This window comes from Saprolegnia parasitica, assembly GCF_000151545.1.
Source record: "Saprolegnia parasitica CBS 223.65 unplaced genomic scaffold supercont2.231, whole genome shotgun sequence".
Taxonomy (NCBI): Eukaryota; Oomycota; class Saprolegniomycetes; order Saprolegniales; family Saprolegniaceae; genus Saprolegnia; species Saprolegnia parasitica.
In genome coordinates, this window is record NW_012156625.1 from 1 (window position 1) to 21147 (window position 21147).

Here is a 21147-nt window from a genome sequence, read left to right on the forward strand (position 1 = left end):
GTCGCTTGGTCTGATGGCGCGGCTCGCAGCAGGCGAAGGCGTCGACTGACGAGGCCTCCTTCTGCCGCGGCCTGGATGACCGACGGCCGCGCCTCGGAGGACGCGGCCACTTGTTGGTTGGTTTCGCTTGCGGAACGGCTGGAAAAACGCAGAATCGTCATTATGCCAACGTGTTTACTCCATAGACACTTTACATTTTGCTCCTTACTACACAAGTCTCTTCTTCGTGCGCCTGCATCGGACTCGAGCGGTTTCGACAGCTTGAGCATTTGCTCGGGACGTACGAATCCGACGACGGGATCGTTCAAGGACAACGACGGCGTATGAGTGTTACGCGACGCTGCCGTGGCATAGCACTTGACTCGAACCAGGATTCGAATCGAGCGTGACGCAACCATCGAGGCGTTTGGATCGAATTGGTTACGGTACTCAGCGGTGTGTACTCGACCTCGGTACCGACAAAGGACACAGAAGCAGACGTGGAAATATTTCCAGGCGCAGTCACAAAGTTCAATGTTTGCCGTCCAGAGAGACGAAGCTGGTAGACGAGTACTGTCACCGTAGGCGATGTTGCCTGTCGCCTTCTCAACTCGAACTCGCCAAAACATGGCCAGCGGGCCATCGAATCGTCTACTTCACAAGGTGACAGGGACGTTTGAGGGGGTGCTACGGCCGCGTCGTTAACTGCTCAAAGAGCGCCTACCTTAATAGTTGCCTGGTGCAACCCCTACCATCGGTAGGTGTGGACAGTCTCAAGTGTTTGATGACACTGTGGGCTGGTCGATTCGGACTTCGCAACCGATCGCTGCACTGGACAACACGTGGCCCACCAAACTCTGGACCGTTGCCGACCATCTCGATTCGCCGCACGTCTCTGCTTTCGCCCTCCAACGCCTTTCAAGATATGGGTGAGGATGCGTCGCGATCACAGCGTTTCGCTCGATTCGTATCAATAGCAGGTCCAGGTCATCCCATCGATATCCGTGACACACCGGCCGAAACAAGATCCATCGATTTCCATCCTGCGTCTTCCAAAGCTCCAACCTGTGCTCCGCAACGCCAGCAGCAACGTTGCGACGTCGCCGGCACATCCACAGTAGCTCTCCATCACGCGCATACATGTACAACTTTATCCTGGTCGCTCGGCACATGTATGGCCGTACACATGTCAAAACCACATCTGCAACACAGAAGTCGCCTATCGTATGTCAGCCAAAACGACGTGCGGCTGAATTGCTGTTTGCGTCGGTGGCGTTCCATTTGCCTTCGCCACTTGTAGACGTGCCACGTGCCACCAATCAGCGTGCAGCAGAGGTTTCATCGAGCTAGCTAGATCGCGCCTGCCCAGATTTCAATGGACCACCCCGTGGCCACACGTCCTCGTTTCGCACCAATCTCGGTCGGCCACGCCGGTGTCCTTGTGCATATCGTGCAATGCTTGTCATCAGCCGAGGACGTCCTCTCGCTGCTTGACGCGCTGCCACGTCATACGCTTGACGCGCCATTGGCTGCGCTGTACACGCTCTTGACGACGCCCAAGACCTATCGCGTTGTCGATTGGTACTGGCCGCGGGCTTGCATCGCAGCGTTTACCAGTCGCCACTTCCCTACGCTGCTCGCCGCGCTTCCAATCTTTCGCTCCATTTCCATGAAGTTCCGTCGCGAGCTCGACGCGGTGCTACGCAACGCGACGAGTGAGTCAACGACGATTCCGCACGCAGCCACGATCGCATTCGTCTCCAAATGGGGCCACAAAATCAAGTCCATCGTCGTCAAGTTGCGGTTGCTACCCGATGCGATGGACGCTTTCCCGCGCCTTGTCCGCCTCTGCACAGGCCTCGACTCGATCGTGGTCTATGTCGACAAATCGCATCCGGCGTTTGTCGCAGCGACGATCCGCGCGGCGCAGCACACCAAACGCATGAGTCTTGTATCGTACAAAGCCAACGGGTACAAAAGCGGCGACCTGCAACCGCTCTTGGCTGCATGGCTCGCCTCCGGGCATGCGACGCATCTGTACCTCAAGAACATCGCATGCCATGTCTCTGTCGGCCTTGCTCGAGCGATTGCAGCTGCGACGTCGCTCGCGAGTTTCAAGCTTGACAACGCCCCTGGCTTACTACAAGGCCTCGTGGAGGCTGCTATCCCGCTCAAGGCCCTCAACGCGCTGCGCTTAACGCTACACGAGGACGAAACGTTTGCCGAACCGTTCTTGACCAACTGGATCGACCTCTCGGCGCTTCGAACGCTCGAAGTCCTCTCCGTCAACGATTTGGACTTGACGTATGTCCTGGCGCTACTACCGCATCTTTTGACGCTTGAAGAGCTCACGCTCAACTTTTGTGTGCTGCACGCCGTGCCGGCGTTGCACGCAGCACCGGCGCCGAGCAACCTGCGGACGCTGAACGTGTCGTACTGCCACATGAACGACGAGACGTGCCTAAGTCTTCTTGCTTGGGCGTCGCAGTCGCCGTGCCTCGAGACCATTACGCTCAACATGTGCCGCACGGTCCGCAGCAAGCCCGAGCTTTTTGGCCGCTACCTTCGCCGATGGATCCTGAGCGGCGTCTCGCATGTCGTCCTCGACCGCTGCGTCTTGGACGAGGAGAACATCATTGCGATTGCGACGGCGCTCCGCCACTCGAGCCGGTCAGCGCCGTTTACGCTATCGCTCGACTTGGATGGATTCGATCTCGAGTCGTACCGGACCCTCTTGGAGGCACTCGCCACGTGCACCGGCGTTGGCCTCCACGGACACGGGTCGACTTTAACCAACGCCGACGAACGCGTTCAAATTGAACATTGGGTCTGGGAGCTCGATCTGCGTTACGACAAACGCGACTTTGTCCTGCTCTTTTACAGTCCCTCGTAGCTACCAAGCACGTAAGGCGGCCAAGTGTACATCTTCTATATGCATCTACTAGTACTAGCAATTCCAATGACCTTGTACTAAAATGTCAAAGCCGACCGTCTGCATTGACGACATGGACGGCCCATGCACCGCGCAGCCCATGGCTCGGTGCCTACCAAACAAATCGTGGGTACCATCTGTGTCACGGGTCGATCGACAATGTCTGTTTCCACATTGTGCAAGGGTGCGCTCGGCCAAGGATGTCTATTCACTGTTCCAAGCGCTGTACTCGACGAGGTGCACCCCACACCTCCGAGTGGCTCGCGTCCGGACATGCTCCGGCTCGGGAATTTCTCGGGCGACGACGATCATGGCTTTGCACGGGCAATCGCAGCCGCGACCTCGCTCTCAAGCCTCGAGCTAACGCCTCTGGTGTGTCACAAGGCCTCGTGGACGCTGCCGTGCCACTGAGAGCCATTACCGAGCTGCGCCTTACTGTACCCGAAGCAATACTTTGCCGAGCCGTTATTGGCCAACTGAATCGATTTCTCGGCGCTTCGCATCCTCAAGCTCGCATATGATGATGAGTTGGACTCGACGTTTCTTCTGGCGCTACTGCCGCGTCTTCTGAAGCTTGAAGAGCTCACGCTCAAGACGTCTGTGCTGCGCGTCGAGCCGGCGTTGCTAAACGCGCCAGTGCCACGCCACTTACGGACGCCGACTCTTACGTATTGCACCATGGACGACGCCACGGGTCTTCTCCATTGGGCGTCGTCGTGCCTTGCGACTGTTGCGCTCAACATGTGCGATAAAGTGTGCAGCAAGCCCGCGCCTTTTGGTCACTACCTTCGCCGCTGGATCGCCGGTGGCATCACAACAGTCATGCTCAAAATCTGCGAATGGAACGCGAAGAGCATCTTCGCGGTCGCGTCATCGCTCTGCAACACTCGCCGGTCGTCGCCGTTTTTGCTATGGCTCGACGTGGACACAATGCGTCTCGAGTCGTTCCAAGTACTGTTGGAGGCCCTTGTTACGTGCACCGGCGTGAGTATCCAGGGAGACTATCCTTGTGGCTTTGGATTCGACGAGCGCGCTCAAATTCAAAGCTGGGTGACGCAGTTGCATCTGCGTCGGGAGTACACCAGTGGTTATGATTTCCACATCCTCAGTCCCTCGTAGCTATGACTTTATTGCACTCTCTATTGATGTTTCGCGTTGCTCTCCATACACTGTCGTAGGATCGTATCCCTAGTAGGTTCCAACAAGTAACACAAGGGCGCTTGGTGGGGTTTTTGGGCTCTTCGCCAGAGCTTGTAGGCCGACCACGCGCCACCAATTCGAGTCCAGCAAACGAGGTGGTTTTTCCAGGATTTTTTTGTATCTGCACGATATACTACCACATCCTGAGTGCAACACACCCGACGGCTTGCACTCCTCTGTCGGGTGGTCCGAGTACAGGAGCCTGCGTACGACCTCGCGCGAGCTATCAATCGGCGAGTGGGGTCCACCACGGGATGGATCTCTTTCTATTGTAATAGACGACCCACTTCAACAACAACGGGATGGATCTCTCCGTGCGCAGCTCACTCCCAACGACCAAGTGCTGGTGCCAACTCCCACGCATTCAGGCGTAGCACTACGTATGCGAACTCTTTGTAAGGAAGATAACACGAAACACGTTCATATGTATATCCTACAGGTGTCAAGCAAGGATCGGGGAAGATCGCGACCGTAGACGGTCCGGTCCAAGTGCGAGGACCGGTTCAGAGACACGGGTTGCGGTCTGCCGACACACGAGGAGGCATCAAAAGAAGCGACATAATAGTCTGCAAGTGGAACGTACAAATTGTATGAGAAACAAAATCCACTCCATTTCTTTTTCCTGTACGAGAGCAACCAGGTCACGGCGTCACCGAGCCGCCCGTAACGGAAACATAGAACACGTCTGAAATTCTATCTCCGCAATCCATTTGACGGAACCGGTGGCGACGAATTTACATGGACAGCAAGCGACCGTGCCACGCGTTAATGACGGTGGTCCACGCCGGCTTCTTGAGCCACTTTGTGCAGTGCTTGAGCTCGAAAGACGACGTTCTCTCGCTGCTCACCGCGCTGCCGCGCGACGAGCTTGATGCACCTTTGGCCGCGCTTCGGACACTCTTGACGACGCCCTCGAGCGCGCACAAGGCGCCATGGCCGCACGTCTGCATCGAAGACATGGACAGTCAGCACATTTCGACGGTGCTCACAGCGCTGCCAACGATTCGCTTGATTTCCATCCGTAATCTCGACAGGCTGTGTGAGGTGCTGCGCGAAGCTACCAACGAGCCTGATAGTTCTCCGTACGCAGCAGCAATTGCGTTTGCCACAAGATGGGGCCACAAGGTCACGACCATCGCTCTCTGGATGTGGCCGCAAGACAACAGTGCCGAGGCGCTCGCAACCATCATTCGACATTGCACATCCATCTGCGCGATCGGCGTCAGCGCCGTTGCGTTGGACCCAGCGTGCATCAAGGCCGCCATCTTCGCGGCCCAGCACGCCAAAAAGATACACTACGCATCGAGAAATGGAGACGTGTACGACTGCGGGGATTGGCGACAACTCTTTGGCGCCTGGCTCGCGTCGGGGCATGCGACGGAGCTCCGTCTTGATGGCCTCACAAGTGATGACAACATTGGCTTCGCACGAGCGATCGCCGCTGCGACGTCGCTCACGAGCCTCAAGCTTACCAACACACCAGACTTGCTACAAGGACTCGTCGAGGCCGCTGTCCCGCTCATGTACATTACGCAGCTCCGTCTCGTCATCGACCATGAAGACGGCGCCCTTGCGGACGCGCTTCTCACGAATTGGATCACTCTCCCGGCCCTTCGCGTTCTCAAGCTCCGCTCCGAGGACAGCGCCGACGTGACGTTTGTTCTGCAGCTACTGCCGCGGCTCGTCATGCTGGATGAGCTCTCGTTTGAGACATGCACGCTGCGGAGTGTGCCTGCGTTGCGAGAGGCGCCGGCGCCGTGCCGCCTGCGCATCTTGAGTACGCGGACGCTGCAGTGTGACGGAGACGATGACGCGTGCCTGGATCTCTACGCGTGGGCCGCACGCTCGCCATATCTTCAGGTTGTCAACGTGGAAGCCACCGACGCGGTGTGGCGCAAGCCCGTGCTCTTTGGCCGCCAGCTTCGTCGATGGATCCAAGACGGCGTCGATCGCATCTCTCTGCAAGACTGCGACGTGGACGACAAGAACATCATTGCCATTGCCGGTAGCATCTGTGACGCGCACCGGTCGCGACCGTTTGTACTTTCGTTTCATTTCCAACCGATGCGCCTCAGGTGGTACTTCGTGCTTATGGAAGCACTGGCCACCAGCGCTGGTATCAGCATCGAAGGTAACGATTTCAGTCACCAAGACGATCGCCAAGATTTGGACACCTGGGCGACACGATTTCACCTACGACTCCATCACGACATAAACGATCGATTGACCATCCGTAGCCCCTTTTAACATCGGTTGGATCCGGACTAAAAATCAAAAGCAAGTAATTTTTCTCCCTTTCTATTCATGGCAACGACACCTTTGCATCCCTCGAGTGATCTCAAAACCACGAAATTCCGACCTAGATAGTAGAGGCAAAATCTGCAGGTGCCGTTCTTGGGCAAGACGTGCTATATTGGATAGAACATCTTTCATTCCATGGCCGTTATGATGCATCGTTGAGTTGAGCCCCACGACTATGTCACCGACTCTGGTGTACGAAATGTCTCACACACAACGTCTTCTTTATATGTCTACACAGCAAGTACTATCGCTGTGCACTTGGAACGGACAGGTTGCTACACGAGTGCGTTTCGCAGGAATCAATCAAAGCCAACCTGTGGGCCTGCCACGTTTCTCCAATTAAATCGCCGGGAGATTTGCATTTTGTCCAATGCCCGCTGCAACCGCTTCCTTTGTCCATCGATTCGCAACGCCGTTCGAGACGTCGTCGAACTCGATGTGGGAACCATCCTCATCATCACAGCAACGCTCCACGACACACGACGGTGGCCCACCTGTGCTTTGACTTGATGAGCGACACCGACGTCTCAAGTGGCTCTTATGTCTGTCAAAGGCTCGAGTTCGGTCGCGCCAAGTTTATGAATAGTAAGTAGCGTGGTCGAGCGTCAGTGTGGTACCCTACCCCTAGTCAGGACCTAAAAACGCGCGACGTCTCTATCGGGCTCGCCACCCAGTGCTTGCGCAATAGCACTGTCAGCTGCCGTTTCTAGCAGAATCCGCAGCTATTCCCAGCAATGCACCGATAGACACCGCGCCCACGCAACAAAAAGCCTCGTTCCAACATTTCAAACAATATACACTATTAACAACCACCAACGTTTTAAAACCCAACGCTCGTTCCTTGAGGTCATGACATTCGACTTGAAAGGGTGCTATACACAATACTCGACAACAATCGAAAACAATGATCGATACAACAAAACTATAGTACAGGCATCACGACACGACGACGACAATATTCCCGCAAACAATCTTTACGCTTGGCCCGACTCGCTTCCCCACGAGTCGTCAAAGTAGTCAGCGAGGATCCGGGTCACAACCATATTGCCGTTGACGTTGGTCGACGTGCAGATCCGGTCCAAGAGAAAGTCGATCGCGACAATGTAAATAAACGCGCCGGGGAGCGGGATGTTGGGCAGCACGGTCTTCCAGACCGTCATGAGCATGATCAGACCCGAGTTGGGCACTGGCGCCGTGCCCACGCAGCCCAAAAGCGAGACAAAGAAGAGCACAACGAGCTCTGGCACGCCGAGGTGGCTGCCGACACCACCGACGTTGGCCATAAAGACCGTCAAGAGCGGGTAGTAAAAGCCGGGTGAGTTGAGGTTGACCGGCGTGCCAAGACACATCATGAGCTGGGCGAGCTGGCGCGACACTTGACGCGTCTGGTGGACGACGGTGACCGCTACCGGAAGCGTCGCCATCGACGACGAGCAGCCAAACGCAAACACGTAGGCAGGCACGAGCTGCCGGAGGTAGTTGTACGGGTTGATGCGCGTAAACAAAAAGAGATAGAACGGCATGACGATGAGGACATGGACCATGACGCCGGCGATGAAGAAGAGGATGAGGTACCCGCCTTGGGCCATGATATTCGTGCTCGTCGTACTGTACGTCACAATCGAGCTCGACAAGAGAAAAAGACCGCGAATGGCGTCAGCTTGAGCACCGCGTTGATCATGAGGAGGAGCGTGTTGCGACTCTGGCGCAAAATGTTGAGAAGGTAGTTGGTGCCAGGACCAAGCGCTTCGTTGTGCGACTTGGCGACGGCGACGCCGAGCGGCAAGGCAAAGGTGAGGATACTGAGAAGCGACCCGCTCGCCATGGCTGCGAAAATGTTGTCGGGCACGACCAAGTTGACGATCGCAATCACTTGTTGTGTCAGCGTGAGTTGCTGAAACGCCGAGTTGGTACTCAGCACATTGTTGACATCCTGGACCGTGAAGAGCGCGCTGGCGTTGGCACTTCGACTCAAGCACGCTAGCGTGCCGTTGGTGAGCGTCTCCAAGAACTGCCCGTTGGCACACCGGAGACCCAAGACGATGCCATTGGTCGAGGTCGCATTGCTTTGCGAGACGGGCCAGTTGGCGTTGAAGACGCTGTTGTAGATCAAGGCGACGACCATGCCTTGCATGGTGGCGAGGATCGACGTCGAGAAGAGGACGGCGGCCGTGCGCCACGTTAAAATCGACGTTTTGTTCAAAACGACAATCTCGGCGATCGAGACCGTCATGGTGCTAAACACCAAAGGCACGACAAGACACCGCAGCGCGCGCACAAAGAGGTTGCCGGGCAGCTCGAGCCAGAGCGCGAGGTCTTGCGGAATGTTAAATTTGGTCAAAATCAACCCGAGACCAATGCCGAGACAGGCGCCGATGACGACTGTCATCGAGTTGAAATACGTCGCGGTCTCGCGCGAGTCGTAGTTGCCGTGGGGCGCCGCTGGCTGGCCCTCGAGAATCGGGTCGTTCTGCAACGAGTAGACGGGTGGCGTGTGCGGCCCGAGCGTCTCGACCGGCGTCGACCGAAAGTTGGTGCGTGCGTTGACCGACTCGAAGTGGGCCGGTTGGCGCTCCTGGGAGCTCGTCGACGAGACGCCGCTGCTGAGCATCGCCGGCTTGTATGTCGGCTCGGGCTCGTAGAGGTAAATGCCTTTGCGCGGCGGGTCCATACTGAAGAAGGGTTGGAGTGGTACTGCGTGCAGTGCGGCGAAATGCGGTCTGGCAATGCTCTGTGAGAAGGAAAATACATCCAGCAGAGGTGCGGCAGCTGATCAGACGATGTATCTTTTCGCAAACCAGATGTTGCGCGGACAGCTAGGCGCGCCACCCGACCTGACCCGATAAAGAAGCGAGTCGTTCCTGTGCAACCACCTCTCTACCTGCATACAGAAAGGCACGAAAACGCACGGCACGGGACGGCGTGGACCTGACTTGCTTGCAAACGCGAGGCGTGCGTCGGTTGACTCGATATATGGACCGTGTGGACGGTTCCGTATGGTTGGACGTGGGCGTGCATGGACCATACTGTGCTGACACCAAGACCGAGTCGCACCCACGAGCACTTGGCAACTCGAGGTTACGCAAGACATGAAGGCGGAATTGTGAGCAGCACGGCCGATCGTTTCGACAGGCGCGGGCCGTCGCACCTCTCATTGGTGATTCTAGTGGCTCGCTCGACGTAGTACAGGGCCGCTCTCCGTACGTGGCTCTCAAGCATTTCGAATGTAGCGTAGCATTCTAGCTTGTAGCATGTATCACCGCTCGTCAAGGATCATTCGAACGGCTTTGTATAATAGTATAGCGTCAAGACCAGGTACCCATTCTCTCGAGGCTCAACAGCAGTAAACGTCATATTGGCCGATCCCATACGAGTCGTTGGCGGTCGGAGTATCTTGGCCAGCTGCTGTAGCAATCACAAGGGCAATTTGCCGTTCACCCACGTTGTCAGTCACGGTCTGTCACGGAACTTGCCGTTTGGTTGAACCTTCCTGCGTGCACCGAGCCTGGTCGTCGTCGTCTTCTTTTTTTGCCGCAGTGTTACAAACTGGTCCTTGTCCACGCTCTCCTTTACGCTGCACGTGCAGAAAAGGGCATGCGAATGGCGTGAGGCCAGTGCGTCGACGCAGAAATATCGCCTACCGTGGGACGTCCAGATACAGTAGCTCTCTCGTCGTCTGGATAACAGCGTCTTGCTTGGTCTGACGCAAAACCACGTGAGTCGCTGCAGTTGCTGCGCAGTAGTGCTAAAGTCGCTGCAGACGTGATCCTCGAGGAGTTATCACAATGCCGCCGCGTTGATGTCACGGTGGGAGCTGGACATGGCATGAACGAGCAGATCAGCATGCATCCAAGTGGATCGGTCCTTTCCAAGTTGCAGTAGCTTCAAGGCCAGAGAAAGTGAAGGCCAAGTGGCAGAAAGACACTGTGCACTGCCTTGCGAGGAATTCGCGTCGTCCATTTGTCGTCAAGTCTCGTCAGGGTACACATCGCAACATCTTTTTTCCCAACATTTCCTCGACGTCACCTATGTACATCAAGGTGCAAGGCCGGTACAATTGAGGAAGGAAGCGCAGTACGGGATGGATCCAACAAAATGACTGCCTTTTCTTCAATGTTTCTCTTACTTCTTCACAACGTACGTACATTGCAACGCCGTAGGTATCGCTGATCGCGTGTAGAGCTCATCTCCGATGCCCGCAGCAAGCAAGGGATTGTGTTTTCGAGGCGCGGCCCCTTGGTTCCATAAAATATATGTCCGGAGGTTGTCGAAGTCTCCAATCCGATCGCACAAATGCCCGAAGACAACATGTGTCAACAAGGACGCTTGACAAAACACAATATAACGAGCGAGCCTACCGCTGCCCAAATATGTTTACGCTGTCGACATAACTCTAAGAAATAGCATGGTCGTGTAGTGATGCGACCCGCATGCATCGCCTTCATCCAGTGGAGCTGCAAGAAAATCTCTCGCTAGCTTGACTTCCAGCTTGCCACGTATCACCAATCAGATCGCACAACAAGTTATCAGTATCCAATCACATTGCGTCGTGGCCAGAAACCCGCACCACGATGATGGGCAAGAAGACGCCGATGAAGGCTGTCCACGCGGGCGCCTTGATCCACACCATCCAATCCTAGGCCTCGACCAAGGACGTTCTCTCGCTGCTGCAGGCGCTGCCACGTCATGCACTCGACGCGCCATTGGCTGCGCCACAAACACTCTGGATGACGCCCTTGGCCATCCTGCAACAGCACTGGCCGCACGTCTGCATCGAGCTCATGGACGGACTATCACAACGGGGCGACGGAGCTGACAACCCTGTCGACCTTTCGCTCTATTCGCGTCCGGCACCTTGGCGGCCACGACGAGGAGCTTCGCGACTTGAGAAGCAACGAACGTGAGGTCACCTCTGTCGCATTCGCCGCCAAGCGGGGTCACAAGATTACACGCATCGCAGTGACGCCGTGGCTCGAGGTCCATCATAACACTGCACTCACGCGTGTCTTTGATCTCTGCACGGGTCTTGTCTTGCTCGCCGCGACCGTCACGATTAAGTCGAACCCAACGATCCTTGCAGCGGCGTGCCACGTCAAGCGCATCGAATGTGCTTTTCTCGGTGGCACACCGTACTCTTGCAGTGACTGGTGCCCCTCTTGGCGTCGGGGCATGCGACGTACCTCGGGTTGGCAGGAATCTCGTCCACGGACAACAACCGCTTTGCACGAGCCATTACAGATTCCTCTCGTTCAGCACAAAATGGTCTACCGCTGGGTCTACCGTGGGACGTCTTGATTGCCTTGCAACGCCAAGAATGAGCGGTGTCCATTCTTCGTTAAACGCCCAGCAATCCGATTTGAATCGGAGGTCGCATGACGCTCTTGGGCAAGGGCGCCGACCCGGCCGAGGTGACTTTCGATGCGACGGGCCTCTCTTCGTCCCCGCCAAAGGTGTTGGCCGAAGGACAGCAGCACATGAGCGTCGGTCAAATGCTCCAGCGCCAACAATGCGACTCAGCGACTCGGCTTTTTATGCATGCTGTCACACCAGTCGATCCTGAAGCGCGACGACCTCGTCGGGCGATCCCAGAGCGAGAGCACGATGAATCTTTAAATGATTGGCGTCCTAGCCAAAGCCATACACAAGTCGGTAGCATTTACGACAACACCAAAGACAAAAATCCATTCGTAATACGTCATCAAAGGCTACTCGATGGTCGGCGCTGGTGACGGTTGCGTCATGGCTTCAAACATCAGCGCGTCGTCTTCGTCCACCGTATCCCGCGAGCCTTGGAGTCGACCCAGCACAATCGCGACGACGAGGCTCATCACGCCCAGCGCGACCGCCGTAGCTGCTAGTGCATTTGCATCGCGTTGCACCTTGGCGCTAAAGGACCCGTTGTAGCATACGTCCGCGGACGTCGAGCTATACTTCGGCTTCATCATGGCATGGCGGCACGCGGGGCTCAGCTCCGGGTAGACCATTTGGCTGCGGTAAAAAATGCAAAAGGTTGAAATGCCATCGACCCACGATATCGCTTCGCACGTGTCGTCGATCCAGTCGCTCGAGGCCGACGCCTCGCGCATCTGTTGGCAGCCGTCACAGAGCGCGCTCAACGTTGGCTCGACCGTCAGCACATTTCGTGTCACGCAGCCACAAAAGTCGGTCAGTGTTGTCGAGTTGGTCATCGGAACGCCATACAACGTTACATTGAGCGAAGTTCTTGAGAGCCGCACGGCAGTGTTGACGTGGCATTGACGAGTCCGAACCGGAGGACGGCGCGCATCGGGAAGCTGTCGCAGTAGACGCGACCACGCTTGGCGCAGTATGCTTCGTCAAAGCGCTGCCGGAGTGTCATGTCCTTGTTGTTCATTGAGAGACATTTGGTATCGCGCGGATCATGCCAAGAATAGTCATACGATGGGTAGGCACCGTCGTACGTCGTGTTTTGCAAGAAGGCACGGTCGAGGTTAGCGCGCTGGAGCAGTGGCTCGACGTCTTGAGCGCTCTCAAAGGACGTGACAGCAATGGTCGTGAGGAGCGCGACGTGGAGCAGGCTCAGCCACACGGGCGGCGTCAGTGTCGCCAGCTTGGACGCGCTAGACGAGCGAGAGGATGCCGGCGACGAGGCTGGTGCCAGCGCACGAGAGTGCTACGGCGCCCTGAAGGTACAGTAGCATGAACGAAGAGGACCCAAGCGCGATCAAGACGATGAAATCGTAGAGAAGTACAAGACTCGTGGCGCCAAGAAAGACGCGGAGCTGCCACGAGAGGAGACGCATGCTCAGCAAATGCAATTGAAAACTGATAAAATGACCACGTGGACATCCTTCAACTTCCTGACCAATACAAAGGCACTGTCCATGCAAGAGTGGGATTCAAGGTGGCCATAAAACCTGGCTGACATACGCTGGGTTCCACTCCCACACGGTGATATCTCGATGGACATCGGTTCAAAAGGTGGCCACTCGATTGAGTCCCGTGTTCCCTCGTGCGCCGCTGCGATAGTAGAGCCTTTTGACTTAACACATGTCCTATTCAATCGCATGTCACCCGAGTGTCGTTTGTCATTGGCACGCCAAGCAGTCGGCAGATTTATGTTGTGCTCGGGACGTTGTTTTTGGTCGTTTGATCCTGAGTGGATCCAAAAGTCAAGTGGAACCGTATGCGGATATTCTGGGAGGATCACCTCCTCCGACACCGTCGATGGTCCGTTCGTTTTGTTTCACACGCACCACTTGTCGAGGTGACGGTGCGTATTAGCGCAATGCGCAGTGGGGCATGGTAGCTGGTCGTCTGCCACCTACCAGTGTCCAGGCCAGCAATAGCGTTGACGGAGTTCTTCCCTTGCATTTGCTCGACGTTTCCTGCAACGTAATCAAAATACGAAGGAACTTCGCACCGAATTGCTCAACGAAGTGAACTAGGCTGTGTTCTCTTCTCCTTCACACAATGTGCATCGTCGCGCGGTAGGCATCCCGGTCGCTTGATTCGTCCGTCCATACACTCTGTCTCAAAAAGTTCGCTCCCAATACAAGTTTGCCACGTATGACCAATCACATCGTAGTCTGCAAATGTCTTGTCCAATCAAGTTGCGTCATTTCGGAAGTGGTCAGAAATACGATGCACAAGCGGCCGTGCGTCGCGCCAATGGCAGTCGTTCAACCCGGTGTCGTCGCTCATATTGCCCACTGCTTGGGCTCGACCAAGGACGTCGTCTCGTTTTTGCAGGCGCTGCCACGTGATGCGCTCGACGCGCCTTTGGTTGCGCTTCAAACACTCTTGACATCGGGCGGTCTCAACCAAACTAGTATCTGGCCGCAGGTCGCCGTCGAGTTCTTAGCCGATCCCAATGGAGCGAATGTGCGCGCAGCGCTACCAGCGTTTCGTTCCATTTCCATCCACAACCTCTACAGCCTCGCCGAGAAGCTACGCGACGCGAGCAGCGATGCGCTCGAAGCCATCGTTGCGTTTGCGGCCACGTGGGGTCACAAGATTACGTCCATCGACGTGACATTCTGGCTGCAGCCCAAAGATAATGACGTGCTGACGCGCGTTCTTGGTCTTTGCACGGGTCTCGTCTCGGTCGCCGCCAACATCGATGCTGTGTCGGACCCCGCAACGCTTGCAACGATCGTCCAAGCGGCGCAGCACGCCAAGCGCATCGTCTTTTACTCGGACATCGACCAGACATTTCCTTGCGGCGACTGGCGCTGTATCTTTGCGCATTGGCTGGCGTCCGGACACGCAACAGGCCTCGGATTGCAAGAATTTTCGTCCACGGACGATGCAGCCTTTGCACGCGCCATTGCCACAACCACGTCGCTCACAAGTCTCGCGCTGACCAACACCGATGGTGTTCTTCAAGGCTTACTGAAGGCAGCGATGCCGTTGCACCATCTCACGGAGCTGCGTGTCGTCACACCCCATAACGGTGTCGCCGAGACGCTCCTTTCGACGTTCCTCGATCCCTCGCGCCTTCGCATGCTCGAGCTCGACATCGGAATTGACGATGCGGACTTGGCAATTGTACTGACGTTATTGCCACGTCTCGTGCGGCTTGAAGAGCTCTCGTTGCGCAATGGCCTACTGGAAGGCGAGCCCGATGTTTCGATGGCGCCGCGCTGCCCCCGCGAGCTCTGCATCGATCGATGTACCATTGATGACGGTGCCTTCTCTGGCCTTCTCGCGTGGGCTTCGCAGTCGCCGTGCCTCGAGACCGTCTCGATCCGGTACTGTCCCACTGTGGGATGCCAAGCATTCTACTTGGGTCGGTACCTCCGGCAATGGATCGCCGCAGGTGTGCTACGTGTCGCCTTGGTCGATTGCGTCTTTAATGAAAACGGCATCATGGCAATCGCAACGGCACTCTGCGACGCGCAACGAGCACGCCAACCGTTTGTGCTTTCGCTTGAGCTAGGAGACGTCAGTCTTGCATCGGCCGAGGAGCTCTTGGAGGCGCTGGCAACGTGCTCCGGCGTTTGCGTCGAGGAGGTCTATCTCAAACGAGATGTCCGAGACCATCAAATCGTCAAACTCGAGACTCGTGCGCAAGGGCTCCGCGTCCGATTCAAGCGCGGATATTGCACCTCCACAGCCCATTGCCCTAATACCGTCACGTCAATCCAGCTCTGTCTAGCGGCGCAAGACTAACTTTTGTTGTTGAAATACAATCCGATCGTTGGAACGCTGTCGTCGGGATGCTTTACAATATGCTTCGCAAGGAATCCCTCGCCCATACTATTCGAATTTGGTAGCATAGAGTCTACTGAAACGCCCCATTTGCCTTTTCGATGCCAAGCATGCCTTTGAATTGCCTCTGTAGTCGAGACCACTTCACAGCGATGCCACGTCAATGACGTGGCATCATGACGTGACATCCTAGTGCCAGTGCAAAGTCGCCATTCTTGTATAAGAATATACGGTAGTTGAAGATGTGTGGGTTGATCGATCCTTCTTCCTAGCACGCCACGTATTGGCAATCCGAGGACAAATTCTATTTCACTCTACACTTCATTTTGCCTCTCCATGGACCACCAGCAGTTGAGCAAGCGGGCTTGCGTGGCGCCGATCAACTCACCTGCGACGACGGTGAGATGGGTCACTGCATTGCAGCCACGACGTCGCTCACGAGCCTGTATACAAGACTCGCCTCGTGTCGTCCAAGGACTTGTCGACGCCAACGTGCCACTGCCCAACATCACGGAGCTCCGTGTGCACTCGCCGCATGCTGATATCCTCAATGACTTTGTGACGCACCGCATTCATCATCCGCGCCCTGGATCTTGCGGCCAATACTGACGCCGACGCAACATTTGCCCTGCGGAGGACGCCGGCGCCATACCAGTGAGTGCTCCATCAACTGTGACATGGACGACGATGTTCTCGTCGTAATTTACGCGGTTCATAGGTGCGCGGTCGGCAGCCAGCGCTTCTTGTGTGCACGTTCTTTTGACAACATTTATATAACCAAATGCGGAAGAAGGAAACCCTTGCGGTGTGTAGCATAGATAAACATCGTACAGTTTGTATGGTCGATGGCGGGTGGAGACGCCCTTGTTTCTATCTATACGCCACGGTGTTCTATTTTCACTCTACACTTCATTTTGACCGGACCATGGACCAGCAAGGTGGGAGCAAGCAGGCCTGCGTGGCACCAATCGCAGTCGTCCACACCAATATCCTCGTCGACATCATGCGATTCTTGGACTCGACCAAGGATCTCCTCTCACTAGTGCAGGCACTGCCACGTGACGCGCTCGATGCATCCCTCGTTGCCTTTCGGACGCTCTTGGTGACACCCAATGTCTTGAATATCAAGCTCTGGCCGCAAGTCTGCATCGAAGACATCGATCTCCGCTACACCTCGACCGTGCTCGCGGCTCTTCCAATCTTTCGCTCGATCCGCATCGCAGAGCTCGCGCGACTCAATGCCACGTTGCTAGGCCGCTGCATCCAGGATGACCCACCGTCTCCTCCCAGCCACGACCGATTTCGTCGCCAAGTGGGTCATAAAGTCGACTCTATGAGTGTGACGTCGTGCGAACAAAAACGAGGCATGGACAAGCTCCAACGTATCTTGCGTCTCTGCACCGGGCTTCGCCACGTCGACTGCACCACCTTCGAGTCGGCTCCGATGTTCTTGAATGTTGTCGTTCACGCCGTGCCGCACGTCCAGCGCCTTGCCTACTGCTCGCTCAACTTGAGCGACGACGATGCCATATCTCCGTGTGAGCCCTGGCGACCAGTTCTTTCCACGTGGCTAGCGTCTGGCCATGCGACGCACCTCCATCTCGACAACTTTACGTGTGACGACGACGTCGGCCTGGGCCACTGCATCGCTGCCACGGCGTCGCTTACGAGCCTCAAGCTACAAGACTCACCTGGCGTTGTCCAAGGGCTCGTCGCTGCCAGCGTGCCACTGCCCAACATCACAGAGCTTCGTTTGCACTCGCCCGATGCCGATATCCTCAATAACTTTGTGACGCACCGGATGCATCATCCGCGCCTTCGCGTCCTGGAGCTGGCGGCCACCCACGGAGTAGACGTAACATTTGCTCTGGCGCTACTGCCGCAGTTGAGTGCTCTGGAAGAGCTCGCGTTTGGCCAGTGTACGTTGCGCGAGGCGCCGGCCCTGGACAGCACGCCTTCGCCCCGCCTTCGGGCGCTCCGACTGACCTATTGCGACATGGAGAACGACGTTCTCGTCAGTCTCCTTGACTATGCCTCGCGGTCGCCGTGCCTCGAGACGGTCGAGCTCAACATGTGCGACATGCCGCAGACCCCGCCCGAGCTCGAACGCCTTGGACGCTCCTTCCGCCAATGTATTGAGGCAGGCGTTCGCTCCATCACCCTCCACGATTGCGAATTGACGTGCGTCGAAGCCATCGCCAAGGTGGTCCGTGCTTTGCATCAACCACGGCTATTTGTCCTCAAGATCGACTGCGCAACACTACGCACCGCATTGAGCCAGCCACTTTTAAAGGCGCTCGCCACCTGCACCGGCGTCCGCATCGAGTGGTCGTTTTCTGGAGGACTCAAGCGCGACACCCTCGTCCAGATGCGCAAGCTGGTGAAGAAGTTCCAACTCCGCATGAGCAAATGCGGCAAGGATACGGTGTGGATCTCTAGTCCTATGTAAACGTCGTCCAGGAGGCACACCGACATCAATGCGCCCGACATTTATGTAGCATTGTATCGACAACCTCTCTCTACCATCGATTCATCCCTCTATCTATCCACCTATCTATCCATCTATCCATATATCGATACGAGCCATTCTGTCGTGCGGTATCCTTGCGTGCCCCAGATTCGAGGTGGTACAGTGCAATATGATGTGTGCGATGCAGACACGGCTTAAGTAGTGAATAGGAGGTTCAAGGAAGAAACGTCAATTTGATGTTCATCTTTATAGCCCTTTTCGATGCCCCGTGTACCCGAGCAGGACTTTGTGTCTACCGGCAGATGACACTAATGACACGGCGCGCTCTCAACATACCGGTTCTCGGTCTCGAGGGTCTTGTGCTGCGTGGTATACGCGGTAGAGAGGTGCGCGGCCGGCAGCCTACGCTTCGTGTACGCGCCATTTCTTTTGAAACACATTTGCAGAGCGTACGGTTGATGGGCGAGCGTGTCGGACACCGCGAGACGCTGGCCAATCCCAGCGAGCAGCGACCCTCCTTGCTTGCGCACCTCGGGCAGCTTGGTCGCCCCCTGTCCCTACCTCAGCCATCGCACCAGTCGTCGTCTCAGTCGTACCGTCTCGAGTGGCGGGAGGGTGCGCGGGGGCGTCCCACGCTTGGCCTCCACCTACGAGCCGCTCGATGGTCCACCCGTGCGACGACAGCCCATGCGTACAGCTGCCTGGGGGTGTCGTTTATGCGGCAACTGGCCCAAGCTTCGAACCGTGCCGGGCGCTTGGTTATCGCGGTTGTTCTGCGCCGCCGCCGACGTCTGGAGCTCATACGACCTACCCGCACGATATGTTTTTGAACATGTCCACGCACATGTGGTAATACGTTTTCCAGCTGTTGCAGTTGTGCTCGCCCCCCGGTCCAACCTGGACCGGCGAGTTCAGTCACCCTCTCTCGACGCCATCGAGGTCCATACCTGGTGTACGCCGGTATGGAACGGTGAGTCTTTGGCTGCCTACACATACGTCGTTGTCCGTACATGGCGTCGGCGCCGAATAGAAGATGCACCGGGTCGACGCTGGCTTGGTTGAGATTCGTCGTAAACGTCCGTCGACCGGCCGGTTTCTCGGCCATGAGCGCAGGCAAAATGGCATCTTTGCCGTGGACCAAGTGCTACGAAAACACGTGACGATGCAGCCCTTGCACAAAATATGCTGCGTCGTACGTCTCGGGTCGACACGGGGTCTTGATACGCCCGCTTCTTGAACGTACGGTTGACGTAGCCGCCCCAGTCCGCGTCCGGGTGCGACGGATCGAAGCGGTCCTTGCAGTAGCCCGTGATGGGCGCCGCGTCGCTCTCGGTTCGTGGGTCGAGTCGCTTGGCCGTCGTCATAGTGGGGGTGGCACCTAAAAATACGCGTCGGGAAGCGATGGTAGGGTAGGGCTGGGGCTCGATCCTCGGGACGGTCATAGCATTCTCTCAACGCATAGAACGCAAATATGACCTTCTCGAAGTTAGGTCATGGACTGCAGTAGGTACTAGCTACGTCTATAAGCGGTTGCTAGGAAGACACGATGTAGCTATGAAAGACTTCCACCTCGTAGGGCGGCGTGAAGAACAGCGTTGACGGACGTTGGGTTACAGCCATACCCGGTACTAGTAGTAGAATACCGTCCATCACGGCCATGTCGTCTCCCTTACTGTTACCACCTCAGTAGGTTCCTCACGGCTCTGAATCCTTCTACCTGATGTCGCAACCGAGCCATGTTGAACACCACAGGCTCCATAGCAAAAGAACGTTTTACTGCCATCGGCTGCAGTCGATGTCAAGATCGTGCGTTGCGGTGCGCCGACACGGATGGAAACAAGCCAGTACGTGGATATTACCAGGCCTCTTACGAGGCCTTGACGGCGGGCGCTTCGCCCTTTTCTTGGCGTCGTCGGCGCACGTCAAAGTTGAAGATGCGCGCCATGTTGACTTCGGTCGTAATGATCTGGTCGCGGAGGAAGCCGAGGTCCGCTTCGATCTGCGAGAGGCGCGACGTGGCCGTCGAGAGGTTGCTTTGCAGCAGCGACAGCGCTTCGTCAAACGAGTACTCGACCATGACGTTGGCGCCGAGCCAAATGCACACGGTCTGCACGTCGGCGTCGATCGTCGCGTTCGCAAACACGTTGTCGGCGAGGCTAAAGTGCGTCTCGATCGGCTCGTCCTTCTCACGCGACGCCATGAGATGCTCGAGCATCGCGAGGTCCTTCTCCGTGTCGGGAATCTTGGTCTTGAACGACTGCTTGGACTTGGTCAAATTCGTTTCCATAAACTTGTACTTGGAGTAGAGCTGCTGCAGCGCGCCGACGATGCCTTCGACCGGGTCCGCGCCCACAAAGGCGGCGACGTCCTCCACGAAGATGGCACACGGGATACCGCGCTCGTTGCGCTCGCCGAGGAGGCGGTCGGTGATGTCGGACGACTCGGCCATCGTGTTTGCTTTGGAAAGTCCAACCAGTGGTGACGGTTGGTATTTTAATACGCAGGTGGATTTTGCATACAAAAAGTAGCATGGCGTAAAAAATTGGAAAATATTACGAGACAGGCGGATCCGGATACGACGACGTGGACCAAATGCATTGCGCGCGGCCGGCACACCAAATGCAACCTGGCCAAGCGCGGGTGTGGGCTGCTGGAAACACGACGTACTCTTGACGCTACGGACTGCAGACCGCTGGTGACGAGGTCGTTGCCCAGTATTGAGCGGTAGTGCCGAACACCACGTCTCCGCGTCAAGGCCAACGAACGCGATGGCCTGGAAGAGGCTCGAAGCGTCGAGGCAATGCTATTGGACAACGTATCACCAAGCACGATGTACGTGCAATTGAACAGAGCAATAAGTTGTCGGATCTTATCGGCTAGCCTACGCCAGCCATATGCTAACAAGGCTCGTCTTGTCTTGATTGCTTAAAGTCCTCTATTTCAAATTACAGACTCTCTTTGGAACGCCTTCTTCCGAGCAAGGAATGTCAGTTGGCGCTGGGTCTTGCGATCGGGGTGAAGATCAGTCATGCATTCGCCCACGACGGCCCTCGTCTTGTCCCAAGCAGGTTTG

The 21147-nt window shown here is 56.3% G+C and overlaps 9 protein-coding genes across 9 annotated transcripts; 5 read left to right on the plus strand and 4 right to left on the minus strand.

The window, feature by feature from the left end:
- Positions 1 to 1354: 1354 nt before the first annotated feature.
- Positions 1355 to 2965, plus strand: SPRG_16109 (hypothetical protein; the record flags this gene model as incomplete). Its single annotated transcript, XM_012355337.1, has 1 exon — positions 1355 to 2965. One exon carries the CDS (start codon positions 1355 to 1357, stop codon positions 2870 to 2872), a length of 1518 nt encoding a protein of 505 aa, XP_012210727.1. The 3' UTR covers positions 2873 to 2965.
- Positions 2966 to 3184: 219 nt separating this feature from the next.
- On the plus strand, positions 3185 to 4030 carry SPRG_16110 (hypothetical protein; the record flags this gene model as incomplete). Its single annotated transcript, XM_012355338.1, has 2 exons — positions 3185 to 3283; positions 3440 to 4030. The coding sequence occupies 2 exons, from the start codon at positions 3185 to 3187 to the stop codon at positions 4028 to 4030; spliced, it is 690 nt and encodes a 229-aa protein (XP_012210728.1).
- Positions 4031 to 4879: 849 nt separating this feature from the next.
- Positions 4880 to 6423, plus strand: SPRG_16111 (hypothetical protein; the record flags this gene model as incomplete). The annotated part of the gene is made up of 2 exons (XM_012355339.1): positions 4880 to 6116; positions 6256 to 6423. The coding sequence occupies 2 exons, from the start codon at positions 4880 to 4882 to the stop codon at positions 6324 to 6326; spliced, it is 1308 nt and encodes a 435-aa protein (XP_012210729.1). The 3' UTR covers positions 6327 to 6423.
- A 963-nt stretch (positions 6424 to 7386) lies between these two features.
- Positions 7387 to 9083, minus strand: SPRG_16112 (hypothetical protein; the record flags this gene model as incomplete). Its single annotated transcript, XM_012355340.1, has 2 exons — positions 7387 to 7991; positions 8045 to 9083. The coding sequence occupies 2 exons, from the start codon at positions 9081 to 9083 to the stop codon at positions 7387 to 7389; spliced, it is 1644 nt and encodes a 547-aa protein (XP_012210730.1).
- Positions 9084 to 12117: 3034 nt separating this feature from the next.
- SPRG_16113 (hypothetical protein) lies at positions 12118 to 13194 on the minus strand (the record flags this gene model as incomplete). The annotated part of the gene is made up of 3 exons (XM_012355341.1): positions 12118 to 12634; positions 12682 to 13011; positions 13058 to 13194. 3 exons carry the CDS (start codon positions 13192 to 13194, stop codon positions 12118 to 12120), a joined length of 984 nt encoding a protein of 327 aa, XP_012210731.1.
- Positions 13195 to 14062: 868 nt separating this feature from the next.
- On the plus strand, positions 14063 to 15433 carry SPRG_16114 (hypothetical protein; the record flags this gene model as incomplete). The annotated part of the gene is made up of 2 exons (XM_012355342.1): positions 14063 to 15144; positions 15329 to 15433. 2 exons carry the CDS (start codon positions 14063 to 14065, stop codon positions 15330 to 15332), a joined length of 1086 nt encoding a protein of 361 aa, XP_012210732.1. The 3' UTR covers positions 15333 to 15433.
- A 1096-nt stretch (positions 15434 to 16529) lies between these two features.
- SPRG_16115 (hypothetical protein) lies at positions 16530 to 18053 on the plus strand (the record flags this gene model as incomplete). The annotated part of the gene is made up of 1 exon (XM_012355343.1): positions 16530 to 18053. The coding sequence occupies one exon, from the start codon at positions 16530 to 16532 to the stop codon at positions 18051 to 18053; it is 1524 nt and encodes a 507-aa protein (XP_012210733.1).
- Positions 18054 to 18289: 236 nt separating this feature from the next.
- Positions 18290 to 19446, minus strand: SPRG_16116 (hypothetical protein). The gene is made up of 9 exons (XM_012355344.1): positions 19271 to 19446; positions 19114 to 19218; positions 19022 to 19060; positions 18931 to 18971; positions 18770 to 18881; positions 18671 to 18721; positions 18528 to 18631; positions 18411 to 18476; positions 18290 to 18366 (listed from the first exon to the last, which is right to left on the minus strand). Exons 1-9 carry the CDS (start codon positions 19436 to 19438, stop codon positions 18321 to 18323), a joined length of 732 nt encoding a protein of 243 aa, XP_012210734.1. The 5' UTR covers positions 19439 to 19446; the 3' UTR covers positions 18290 to 18320.
- Positions 19447 to 19941: 495 nt separating this feature from the next.
- On the minus strand, positions 19942 to 20523 carry SPRG_16117 (hypothetical protein; the record flags this gene model as incomplete). Its single annotated transcript, XM_012355345.1, has 1 exon — positions 19942 to 20523. The coding sequence occupies one exon, from the start codon at positions 20521 to 20523 to the stop codon at positions 19942 to 19944; it is 582 nt and encodes a 193-aa protein (XP_012210735.1).
- Between the last annotated feature and the right edge of the window lie 624 nt (positions 20524 to 21147).

Excerpts from the sequence above, each read along its gene's own strand:
- SPRG_16116 (XM_012355344.1), bottom strand. The coding sequence starts at position 19,438 with ATGACGACGGCCAAGCGACTCGACCCACGAACCGAGAGCGACGCGGCG. Across the intron at positions 18,722-18,769 it reads AACGACACCCCCAGGCAGCT|GTGGAGGCCAAGCGTGGGAC; the intron begins GTACGCATGGGC and ends AGCGGCTCGTAG. Across the intron at positions 18,632-18,670 it reads CCCTCCCGCCACTCGAGACG|GGACAGGGGGCGACCAAGCT; the intron begins GTACGACTGAGA and ends TGGCTGAGGTAG.